At 40.0% G+C, this 13,095-nt stretch overlaps 2 protein-coding genes across 2 annotated transcripts in view; one reads left to right on the top strand and one right to left on the bottom strand.

The window, feature by feature from the left end:
• LOC311037943 (calmodulin-regulated spectrin-associated protein 1-B-like) overlaps positions 1–12,151 on the bottom strand; it is a gene marked incomplete at both ends in the record, with an annotated part of 30,332 nt that extends 18,181 nt beyond the window's left edge. Inside the window, 2 exons of the mRNA XM_084047240.1 lie at positions 865–1,127; positions 11,989–12,151. Coding sequence (XP_083903366.1) covers positions 865–1,127; positions 11,989–12,151 — 426 coding nt within the window. The remainder of the gene's footprint in view (positions 1–864; positions 1,128–11,988) is intronic.
• dnajc21 (DnaJ heat shock protein family (Hsp40) member C21) overlaps positions 1–13,095 on the top strand; it is a 218,275-nt gene that overhangs the window by 144,968 nt on the left and 60,212 nt on the right. The gene's annotated exons all lie outside the window — the stretch shown is intronic.

Raw genomic sequence — 13,095 nt, 5'->3', positions numbered from 1 at the left:
GAAGAGATCCAGTAGAACTAAAAGACAAGTTGTTCTATGTTTGGTTGCACTCTGGTGTTGCGCTCTGAAAATAGCCGATCTACAAGCTCACAACGCGTCGCGCTGCGACGCGTTGTGAGCTTGTAGATCGGCTATTTTCAGCATGTAACCAAGTGTAAAATCAGCCATTACGACGCCGTTAAGGCCAGCCAAACTACATTTAAAGGACAACTTTAGTTTTTTACAACCAAGGGTTATAGTTTAGCTTGTAATTAAAGTAAATAAGAGATGAGTGTTATTTTTTTTTCATTTACTGCTTTCTACAGTTTTGGCAATTTTTGCGATATTTTTTACAGTGGGCGGGGGCATTCTGTCCGGTGGCTAAATATGCCTTTTTTACACAATAAAAAAGGTCCTGTGGTCTTTGATGGCCAGATGTGAGTTATTGGGGGCTAGAAGAGCTACTGTAAATAATAATAAAGAAAACACCGGGTTATTGTGTAAAAAAAAGACATATTTAGCCACCGGACACAATGCCCCCGCCCACTGTAAAAGAGATCGCAAAAAATTGCTAAAACTATAGAAAGCAGTATATTTAAAAAAATGTACACTCATATTTTATTTACTTTAATTACAATCTAAAATATAAACCTTGGTTGTAAAAAACTAAAGTTGTCCTTTAAGTCGACTAAATCAACTGTAGATTCAGTCGACTAAAATCTTATGATATTTAGTCGACTAAAACTAAAACATTTCAGATGACTAAAATATGATTAAAACTAAATGGTATTTTATTCAAAAGACTATGACTAAAACGAAATTAAAAAAATTGCTGTCAAAATCAACACTGCACGGAACTCTCTGTCCTTTTGGTCTCATGCGTACCATCTTGATGGGAGCAGAGCCGAGGTCCTCGTCGGAGACGGGCGCGCTGTCGCTCTGCAGAACGTAGAAGCCCTTCCTGGAGAGGGCCTGGATGACCGCCTGGTGGCTGTGGAGCGTGGCGGCCTGCTCGGCCTTCAGGATCAGCCCACACACTCGGCAGTAGAGCTCCCCGGACAGGAGCAGGCGGATGACCGGAGGCTTGATGTGCTCCTGCTCATACTGGTCCGTGTAGAACGGGTCCTGTAGGTCCTCGGGGATGTGGTCTAGAAAACAAGGTTATTATTGTTAACGAAAACTAAAATTGAACAAAATAAAACTAAATCAAAACTACAATAAAAAAAACTAAAGGATAACCAACTGAAACCGTATTGTGTGTTTACAAAAACTAAACTAAAACCAACTGAAATTATAGACAAAATGCCCTTGGTTTCCGTTTGTGGATGGTTGGTGGTTCATCTGTAACTGAATACATTTTTAAATGCTATCTTTTGTTAAGTTTTTATTACACAATACTTACCTTTTCAATCCTGCACCTGACAAATAACCCAAAGTATAAAAAAAACTAAAACTAACTCTAAAACTAATAAAACACTAGCAAATACGTTCTAAAAACGTATTAAAACGAATTGAATTAGAAAAAGAACTATTCAAAACAAACTAAAACTGAACTAAAATGAAAAATCCCAAACTATTATAACCTTGGTCTCTAGAAGAGACAGGGCTACGATGAGAAGCAGATGATTGAATTGAAAAAAATGTTTGTCGACTACCTTTTTTCACTGACGGAAACGAAATGGAAACTAAATGAAAACTAAGCTACGGTGACTATGACTAAATATACTGTCAATTTGGACAAAAAAAACAAAAAATAGACGAACATTTTCGGTAAGGACTAGTGGAGAAGTGATCCAGTAGAACTAAGACAAGTCATTTTATGCTTGGCTGCGCGTGGACTACAATAAGTAAATCAAAAGATTTGCTGTCAAAATGAACACTGCAGTGATTCTCATGCTGCGTTCACACTGGCAGCTATGAAGCTACAGGCTACCATTTATATTCAATGGAAGCCAGCGACAGCATCAACCTTTTTCATTTCAAGGACCCACCGGCATCATCGGAGGTTTAGCGTCACTCCCTTCAGGGAGTAGATGAGACGCTGTGTGTAGTTAAGGCTGAACAGACCATCGAGGACACTCGCCACCACCCCAGCCACAATCTGTTCACACCGCTACTGTGGCGACAGCCAGGTAAAGTGATACCGATGTCTCAAAAGCCATACCACCAGACTCCTGAACCGCTACCACCTGACCATTAGACTGTGTTGTGTCCACCTGTCGCCAGCCTGTCCTAACGCGTCGTCATGGCGACATGTTCTTTTTTTTAAAACATATTTTTCTGCCTTTATTGATAGGATAGTGGGCTGACAGGAAATGGGGATGTGACACACAGCAAAGGTCGTCGGGATCGGGAGTCGAACCCGGGACACGCTGTCAAGCTGGATTACTAGCATATGTGGTACGCGCCTGGACCGCTAGGCCAGCGGGCACCCCGATATGTTCTTTTCTGTAGTTTTCTTTTCTGCACACACTGCAGGTGTGCTCTGTTGCTGGCACTGGCTCTTTGAATACACTGTCCTGTTTGTCATTATATCTGCAGCTAGTTTAAATGTTTATTTTATAACCATTTTCTTCAAAACTATGCACCTATTATGTACGTTGTTTTTAAATGCCTCATTCCAATGCACATTTTTAACCATGCACCTTATGTATAAGTTTTACACTGCTCATATTGACATATCTGACCTGTTTTCCTGTTTCTTTCCTTCTCTAGTCTTTCCCCCTTTCTTGTAACTGCAAATAATGATGAGGGGAACTTGCACGACAAAGAATTCCACCCTTCTTTACACCTGTAACCCTGTAATGTTTTTTTTTTACTGAAGTACTTTACTTCAGTACATTTTCTTTGTATTTTTACATTACTGGAATATTTCCAAATGTCTGTACTTTTACTTCTACTCCACTACATCTCAGAGGAAAATATTGCACTTTTACTCCACTACAATTATTTGAAAACTTTAGTTACTAGTTACTTTGTAGATTTTGATTATTATTACAAAACATCCAGTTCAGCATTTTGGCCATTTGAAAATAGCCAATCTACAAGCTGCGTAGATTGGCTGCAAGCTTCACTTGTAACAGAGGACTTTCACTTGTAACAGAGTATGTCTACATTGCAGTATTGATATAAAAATTACTAATTTTTCCACCACTGGTTATTAAACTCTGACTTGTTTTGATCAAAATGTGTCGATTTCTGACATTAACGCAGGAGCTGGGGAAAACTCATCCTCCAGTATCATGCTTTCATCCTCGTCTGCATAATGTGACCCACCCAGCAGGGAAAGCTTCGCTGTCCTCTGGATACCCATAACCCCACCCTGGTTGTCCACAAAATAGTAACAAGAAGTGGCAGCCAGACATGTGAGAGTGGTATACTATTGTACATGCCTGAAGCAGGGGCTGGCCCACAATCCCATCCACAAACCAAACTCTGCTCAATGCTATGGCCGGGGTAGTAGTGTGGCTGTACGTGGCACATTTTGGATTGTACACATTTAATCTAGGGATGCACGATATAGACATTTAGGCTGATATCTGATAACCGATTAATTGCATGGTCAAGTTGATCAAAACAAATACAAATACCGCACCAATATTGCAAAACACGTTTCAACTTTCCAGTAGGGTTTACGTTATACTTGTTACACAGTAACTGTGATTCTGGGTGCAGATGCAGACCAGTAGAAAGATGTAAAAGATTTCAACTTTTGCTTATATGTTCTACAGGACAGCTTCGCCAGAAAACACTGATTCCAGCCTTCATTTATCAAAAAGCTTTTTCATATTCACATTCAAACATGAATTTAGCAAAATATTAAATCAGCTAAAATATCAGGATTATTATTTAGCTGCTAATTCAATGTAGTGCATTCCCGATCAGCAGATCAGAAACATACTTTAGTGTTCAATTCTGCACAGGCTGTCAGAAATAACCCAAGTTAAGAAGTTGTTTCACAGCGAAATATCATTTTACCATTACGTATTTACCCATAGGAAGGAACATGTCAATACCTTAGAATTTGCGATGCAATGTTGGAAAATAGGAAGACCTTTAATCGCCCGGCCCCCCCAATTCTGGACGATAATGCTATGTGACAGAGTACCGAGCTACACCAATGGGTGAGGTCACATCTGGGGCTAGGGCTGTATCATACCCTGAATGAGAGATTGTGTGTGTGTGTGTGTGTGTGTGTGTGTGTGTGTGTGTGTGTGTGTGTGTGTGTGTGTGTGTGTGTGTGTGTGTGTGTGTGTGTGTGTGTGTGTGTGTGTGTGTGTGTGTGCGTGTGTGCGCGTGCGTGTGTGTGTGTGTGTGTGTGTGTGTGTGCGTGTGTGCGTCTTTGCTCCTACTCTTGCAGACACAAGGTCAGATCGATCTGCAGAGATCAACCTGACAGTCAGGGAAATGCTCTGTGGCTGAATACATGACTATTCTGCAAACCTATTGGAGCGCATGCCCTTGCATGCACAGTTTACAACTCTAAACCGAAGCCAGTCATTGCCAACAATTTGAGTTTTCAAGTAAATGTTAGTTCCATTCATCCAAGGCGGAACACAAATAAACATGCTCAGAAAATGGAAGCGGCCCACCCATTAAGCTGCCGCTTAACGAGGCAGCTGGCCGCACGCACTTTCAAGATTTTCAAGTGGTCCCTATGAAAACCACTATGTCATAATGCAAACTCACACAAAGAAATGCTAGTGAGGTGACACTCAGAGGAACATATTTCACAATATATCCAAGACCTGTTTCGGGTGGTCACTGATACAGAACTGGTTTCTAGAATTGGCATATATAGGCTAGCTGCTAGGCCACAGGACTCTCTCTTACTCTTTCCCAGGTATTTCGCCCAGGTGGGCGTAGTTACATATATGCCTAAACCTAACCCTAACTAACCTCACAGAAAATAAGCCTTAAGCCACTGGTTCCCAAACCTTTTTTGGTCGTGACCCAAAAGAGAAAGGTATCTTCTATTTTTTATATACATATATATTTTATATATATAATACTACTGGATTTTACTATTATGTACTTGTACACATGATGTAACAATGAAGACACCTTGAACCTTTAACAGGTTTTCAAAGTGGGGGCTGTGGCCCCAAAATGTATAGTGAAAATGTTAAAATGAAAAATATCTGTTAAAATTCTATTCATGATGTTATTGTTCTGTTATAATTGTGAAACTCTTTCAAAAGGTTTCACATTTCCAAACATTTTGAAAATAGCTCAAATCTACAGTACAAGCTCACAATGCGTCACAATGATATTTTGCAATAGGGGGCCCGCAGACAGAGGCTACGGCTATTTGGGGGTGTCCTTGGCATGGAATGGTTTGGGAACCCCTGGGGTAGGCAACCATTGTTGCTCCTCCAAAGGCCACAACAAGACATGCCAGTCTAAACAAACATGCTGTATCAAAAATGCACTTGTACTTGAGGCAGTGTTATATCCCATTAAACACTTCGACATGTGACTTAAGTAGTTAACCCTTAAGCCAGATGTATACGTTGGTGTACGACGATGTCACACCACAGAGCATAAATTAGGCATTAAACCAGTACAGACAACAGTCTTATCCAGAAAACAGCCACGTTATAATCCCATAACATAATGATGGTTCGACTCTTGTAATCTCCCCACTTTCACATCAATGAAAATAGAGTCCCACTCCAAAATTCAAAACTGAGTTAAGTTTTAAGTATGCGTTGTGAGCTTGTAGATCTGCTATTTTCAAACATTTTAGTACTTTTACTTTTGATACTTTAAGTATATTTTGATGCTTCTGTACTTTTACTCAAGTAACATTTTGAACACAGGCCTTTTTCTTGTAACAGAGTATTTTTATATTGTGATATTGCTACTTTTACTTGAGTACAATATCCGAGTACTTCTTCCACCACTGTTCATAATAACATAACACTGGTACAGTCTGCTCTCAGTCAATGCAGCTACTGTTCAGTATATGGAGTTAGTTACACGATAAAGCCCTTGTCTGTCTCAATCTTTCTTTCAGTCCATCTCCTGATGTAAGGCACTGTACTTAGTGTCCCTGACACTAATCAGATTAGGAGACGCAGGACGTTTCAGGGGGAAAGGTGATGGTGTCATGTTTACTACAGTATGTCTGCTCTCTGTGCAGTCTTAGAAAAAACAAAGACATTTTTACTGCAAGTGCAACATAGACTTTTTATGTTTTTTTCGTAAATGAATGCCCTACTTCGTCATACTACAGTGTCAGAAAAGTAGCAAAAATAGCCGATCTACAACTACAAGCTCAAAACGCACCACGTTTTGAGCTTGTACATCGGCTATTTTGGCTCTTTTTTTTTATTCTGAAAAATAACAGTTTTGGATTTGATATTCAAAACTAAATTCCGGGCTGCCTGGTGCGGCAGACATTTTTAAGTACACCACAGTGCTAGCTTCTATATAACTAACCAATTTGCATCAAGTTCAAATGCAGGCTTTTAGCAGCCTCAATAGTTCAAGCCTTATAAGTGCTATTATTACTCACAAACTCATTATATCACAATTAAATACATCATATGTAAGAAGATCAAAGCTGTTTAACCTCAGTCTGTGTGTTCCGTCCAAAGTAAGTGAACGATGCTGACTGTTCTTCTCAGTGAAAGTCATCGAGCTGCATTAGTTTGTAAAATGTACGAGTTTTCGCTGTAGTACGTATATAGTCTGTATTAGCTATTGGTCTGCTGATGTACCACAGTTATCTGCTGGTTTTGCTCAGTCACATAAATGGAATTATTACATGGCCCCATTTATGACTGGCATTGCTACCATTGCAAATTCATAATCACCATGTTATGGTGTACTAGCCAACCACAAAAATAGCGGAATATCCATTCTACGTCTGTGGTTCATATATTCATACGTTTTATTGGGAAAGCCAGATCTACAAGCTCATAGCGCTTGAGCTTGTATATCTGCTATTTTTGAATAGCCAGAGTATAAAAGGCTGAAATTATTGTGACGCTATATTAACATATTTTGCTGGGACCCCCTGGTACCCCCCTAAGGACCCCTGGGGGTCCCCGGACCCCACTTTAAGAACCAATGGCCTACATGAGTCAGATCAAACCCGTCCTTGCAGAATAAATCCCTGTTCAGTAGAGGGCTGGCTGTAATCAGGCTGTGAAATCAGTGGATCTAGCCTTTGTTCAAGATTCAGATATGATATTATTTTGGGCTGTTATAGGTTGTACTGAATGTGCAAAGTGGAAATATTCAAGATTTGTAATTGCTAATTTGTCATAGCTCTAAATTAATGTTAAATTGGTATATATGGCGTTAAATACGTGTTTTAAAATCGCACTCGGGCAGCCATAGCTGAATGGGTAGAGAGGTCGTCTGGGAATCAGAAAGTCCCCAGTTCGTCCCCCGGAGCCGGTCTGCATATGTGTCAAAGTGTCCCTGGGCAACCCCTAACAGTTAGCAGTTAGGGCCTAACTGCTCCCTGACAAAAATACCCCCTTTGAAAAATCGTGAAAATGTTTTCACGATTTTTCTGGGGGTCCCTGGAACAAAATATTTGAGATGAGGGTCTGCGGCCAAATACATATCATTTTGGGGGTCCTTGGCATGAGAAAGTTTGAGAAGCACTGATGTAGGTTACTATGAAAACAGCAGAAATTACAGCCAGAGTGACTTTCTGTGCACAGAAAATAGTAACGTTGCCATGGTCAGAATCAGATGACATTTTACAGTATGCAAATGTGTACAGTAACGTTACAGTAATGTGCTACAGTAACGTTAGCACATTACTGTAGCATATCATTGCTGCTTCGTTCACAAACGGCAAGTACAGTAGTAACTTGCTATCCACAGCTACAGATTGCACAGTGAAGCCACACCGTTGTTTTTGACCCTGTATTGTTTACACAGATTGTCCCTTGAAAGCTTATTGGATGACACAAAAACCAACACCTCCGGAGGAATATCCAGATTTCGTTTTTGCAATGGCTTAGCAATGGAGACCATGTCCTTTCTATGATTAGTTAAGACATTTTGGTCGTAGCTCCTGTTGAAAGTGACCTTTGTAAAATAATCTTATAGTATAGAACTCTCAAAAAAGATATGTTCTGGAGCTACTGTACGTTCTCATGGTGCAATATAAATGATCAAAGTATTTAGTTTAGTCTCCTGAGAGATCAGGAATGACAAAATAAGACTTGGGTCGGGTTCAGCACCATGACATCCAATTGAATGAAACAATTGACTTATTTTGAACATTCATCGTTTGGCATTCTATGCATTATTATCAGATCAGGTCAATGTAGACTAGAAGGACAGGAAACCAAGGGTAGAGAGAGAAGAGAGACATGCGAGACAAGATGGGGGTTCGATTCAAACTGGGGTCTCTTGCGCTCACAAGGAGCCTATGAGCATATGGTCTGTGCACAAACTGGCTGTGCCACCGGGCACCCAACTGCATGCCACAATTTGTCCGTTTCATTTTTGCCTTGCTTATTGGTAAACATAGGCCTAAATCCTTTCAGAATCAGAATGGCCCACTATCCTAATCCATTCTGGAACGCATCTGTGTCACTTTAGATTTCTTTGACTATTCAAAAATAGCAGATCTATGAGCTTGTAGATCTGCTATTTTAGAAAAATCTTCTTTTTTTTTTTATTTGATTTTTTTCCAAAAACTGTTAGGATTTAGAATCGCCTCAGGTCTTAAAAGGGTTAAGCAGCTATTATTTCAATAAGAGGTGAATTGTTAAAACTGATTTCCACTGCTATCTAGTGTCACTGGCACTGCATATTTTGGTGAAAGACTGCAAACCAGATACACATCTTAATTGAATGTAGCAGTGGTGCATTGGAAGCAGCATTGACACCGACATGCACATTCTACATTTCTGCAACAGCAAAGCTGTCCCAGACAAAATTTGAAATAATTATTTCATGGTGAGAGAGAATGCATGGCAATAGTGGCAGCTGCCTTTGTGACTAAATCAAGTTGCCAACAGATTTCTGCCAGTGTTCAGAATTTTGGACCAAGATCCTGCAATGTCGCATGTACAGTATATTATTAGCACTGCATCATACAATGTAACACACAACAACGAAAAATATATATCAGCCTGGAGTAGCATTTTGCTAGATTCTTATTGAGATCAAATCATACAATGTCGACACGCTATAAACTTATAAAACAGTTGTTATTCTACAATGTGCTACAGGCTTAACAGAATGACTGGGCGTCATCTCTATGTGTTTCAGGGGGGAATTGAAATTATATATAATTTTATTTTTTATTTCTATTCAGAAAAAAAGTGAAACTTGGACTTGGACTTGTGTGTCTGCTTAGAGATCAGAGTTTGGTCATTCTAATCGCATACCCTTCCTTTTCAACTTGTATAACCTTAAATCAGACCCTCTGCAATATACACATTCCAACAACAACAACAACAACAATAATAATAACATTATTAATAATAATAATGATTATTATTATGAATATAATATTATTATTTAGTCCCTTTTAGTTGTTTTGGAGGTATTGTCACTATACATACAGCAGTGGTGAATCTGTCGGGGGGGGTCTGGCCTACAAGTGGGCGTGCCTTCAGATCAGGAAGCAGGCCGCGCTTACCCAATCAAATGTAGTGGGCGGGATTTACGTGACTGCCGATCGTTCCCCACTAGAAACAAACCGAAACTCATTTAACAATAGCATCCTCGGAGCAGACAAAACCACGGAAAGATATTCACATTTTAACTTGCTCTTTCATCATAGAAACGAGTGGGCTTATAACCAAAACGATCCATGTTCTCTGGGAGAAGTGGTGTTAGTGTTCCGTGTAGAAATATTGTTAGTGGGAATAAAAACATAGTCGCACCACCGGAAGTGAAAGGCTGAAGGCAGACCAAAACCCCGGTTTTCTTGCGCACGTGTGCTCCATTTTGCTCCCCCCAGAGCTAAGTGAAATAGTAAAAAAACAGCAGAGGGCGCTGTTTTTAGCGGCGCTAGCCGGATCCTGCTCTATACATGACTTTGTCCGTGTTCACCGTCAACGTTCTGATTGGTCAGACCCGTCAACGTTCTGATTGGTCAGACCCGTCAACAAAGTGATTGGTCAAGCTTCACGTGACACATGGCTATAAACACATTATAAACACATATCGATGACAAAATGTATCAAAGGCGCCGCTACCTTCACACAGGGTGTGATTTTTCCTTTTTTATTTGGCGATGGGTTCCCAGATTGGGGGTTTAGTGCCTTGCTCAGCGAAACTTCGACACACAGACTGGGCGAACCGGCGACCTTCTGATTCCCAGACGTCCTCTCTACCCATTCAGCTTTGGCCGCACACTTTTCGCTCCACAAGCACGTTGCAACATAATCCCACTAAGATAATCCAGACGTCTACTGTAGGAAATAGCTCTCTGTTTGGGCTTACAGTCCGCCAGTGTTGCGCACCAAAAATAGCAGATCTACAAGCTCACAGCATGCCACAGTGCGACGCGCTGTGAGCTTGTAGATCTCCTATTTTTTTGTGTGCAACCAAGTATAAATATAAAGTGATGCAAATATGATTGAGCCTGATTATTTGACCTGGTACTTGGGAGATCAAATTGATACATGATAGCAGTAAACCTGATTCATACACAAACACAATACAGGTTGTGTTTGAGATGTGTTAAAAGTGATTTTACAGTCTGGGGGCCTTGTACAGTAGCTAGGTGGCCAAAATAAACACATTCATTATACTTCATGTAGTCATAATAGCATAATACATCACATATTTTACTTCCAGCGTTCTGATCAGTTCCAATGCACATAATCACGCTTACGGTATTGAGTCCAATAATGCCATAAACCCTACCACTCAAGAGCCAAGGGTTACGGTTCCACTTAATTCCTGCTTTAATCCTGACAAATAGCCTTCAACCCAAGAACTGACAAACTGTCCACACAGAATCATAGCTATCCATCTTTGCATCATCTTTAGGACCTCTGCTCTTATAGAGACTATTCCGAACCAATGGTGTATACGTGACATCACTGTTACCAATGTGCAATACTCTCCTTCCCTTGGCAGACTTAATTAACGTTCTGTTTAGCAGCTATTTCATGTTGACATGTTGCTCATGATATACCGCCCCCAGCTCGCTGGGTGACATGTTGCACAATACATCTGCTCAAGAAAACAAACCAGTCATGATGGAGTTATTGATCAGATATAGGCTATGCAAAGACACTAGTCGAGCGATGCTTGTGATATATTGTGCTGTCAATGTTATAGCTCTAGAGAAAGAGATAGACAGTGGTGTAAAGTAACTAAGTAACTAAGTACATTCACTCAAGTACTGTACTTAAGTACAAGTTTGAGGTATTTTTACTTTACTTTACTGGAGTATTTCCAATTTTCAGTACTTATACTTTTACTCCACTACAATTATTTGAAAATGTAGTTACTAGTTACTTTGTAGATTTTGATTATTATTACAAAACATACAGTAACCACTTCAGCCCTATATACATTTTGGCCATTTGAAAATAGACGATCTACAAGCTCACAATGCGTCACGATGCGATGCATTGTGAGCTTGTAGATTTGCTATTTTCAGAGGCTTAAGAGGTTTCTACATCCTAATATACAATAGAGAGTCGCACGCATGCGTGGCTGTCTATCTGCGTCTGCGTCTCCAAGCTGTTTGCGTGTCTGGGTCTCCAACAAGTTAGACGGGACGGCCGTGCAGCTGCCCGAACCTCTAGTTTTATAGATTTGAAAACTTGTGAAGTGGGACATTCTGCATAATGAGTACTTTCTACTTTTGGTACTTTAAGTACATTTTGATACCAATACTTTTGTACCTGTACTCAAGTAAATTTTGAATTCCAGACTTTCTTTAGAGTTCTATATTGCAGTATTCATACTTTTACTTAAGTAAAAAAAAATGTTGTACTTTTTCCACCACTGGAACAAGAGAAAGAACAAAAGAATGAAAGAAAGAAAGAAAGAAATGAGACTAACCTTTGCCAAAAGCTTTGGCAAACAACCAGCGGAAATTGGCGTCTATTTTGGCTCTTGCAGAATCGTACATCTCCAGAGGTACGATGTGAACATCCACCACTTCACCTGCTCCTCCTGGGTCATCCGCTCTCCTCCAGATGCAGCTGTCCCTGCCAGCATCCATTCTACAACACAAGATACATCAACATATAAACATATATACATACATATATACGTGTGTGTGTGTGTGTGTGTGTGTGTGTGTGTGTGTGTGTGTGTGTGTGTGTGTGTGTGTGTGTGTGTGTGTGTGTGTGTGTGTATATATATATATATATATATATATATATATATATATATATATATATATATATATATATATATATATATATATATATATATATATATATATAACCATTTAACCTTTAAAACAACACATTACAACTGCATTACATCATACATCTTCATCAGTGGTTCCCAAACGTTTTAGCTTGAGACCCAAGAGAAATGAGATGTCTCCCTGGGACCCACACTAGTGAAAATAGCAGCTCTACAAGCTCACAACACGTCGCAAGCTTGTAGATCTGCTATTTTCACTACTTCTTAAATGTATTTTCTTCCCTCTAATTAATGTATTTTCTTTCCTTTTTTATGGAATTCCTTTCAGAAAACCTATGAATTTGTTTTTAACTTAAAAGAAATATGATTTTTTGGGGGGATTTGGGGGAAAGCGGTCCGCGACCCACCTATGGGTCCCGACCCACTGTTTAAGAAACAGTGCTATGGTCGATAACAAGGGCCTCCTAGCAAAACAACCAGCCTGTATGAATGAATGGATGGATGTCACGCGCCCACCTTTCTATAAGCATCATCATTTTGTATGAAATACTATAACACCCATGATGCTACATCTGCCAATTAATCAATCAATCAATCAATCAATCCAATCTGTTAGCATGGCGTTAGCTGGCTGTCCTGTTAGCAAACTGACCCCAAAGCCAGTATAGGCTACTAGCAATCTGTCTGGACGCGTTTAGCTAAACGTTATGCTGCCAAAACACTAGCCCCCGGTCCAGACTCCAGAGCGTTAGCGAGTTCTCTCTAACGACCTGCGAGGCGCGCTGGCATACT

The sequence above is a fragment of the Gymnoscopelus microlampas genome (assembly GCF_963454915.1).
Source record: "Gymnoscopelus microlampas genome assembly, chromosome: 21".
Lineage (NCBI taxonomy): Eukaryota > Metazoa > Chordata > Actinopteri > Myctophiformes > Myctophidae > Gymnoscopelus > Gymnoscopelus microlampas.
The sequence above is the reverse complement of the archived record's forward strand: the minus strand, read 5'-3'. Positions and strand labels throughout refer to the sequence as shown.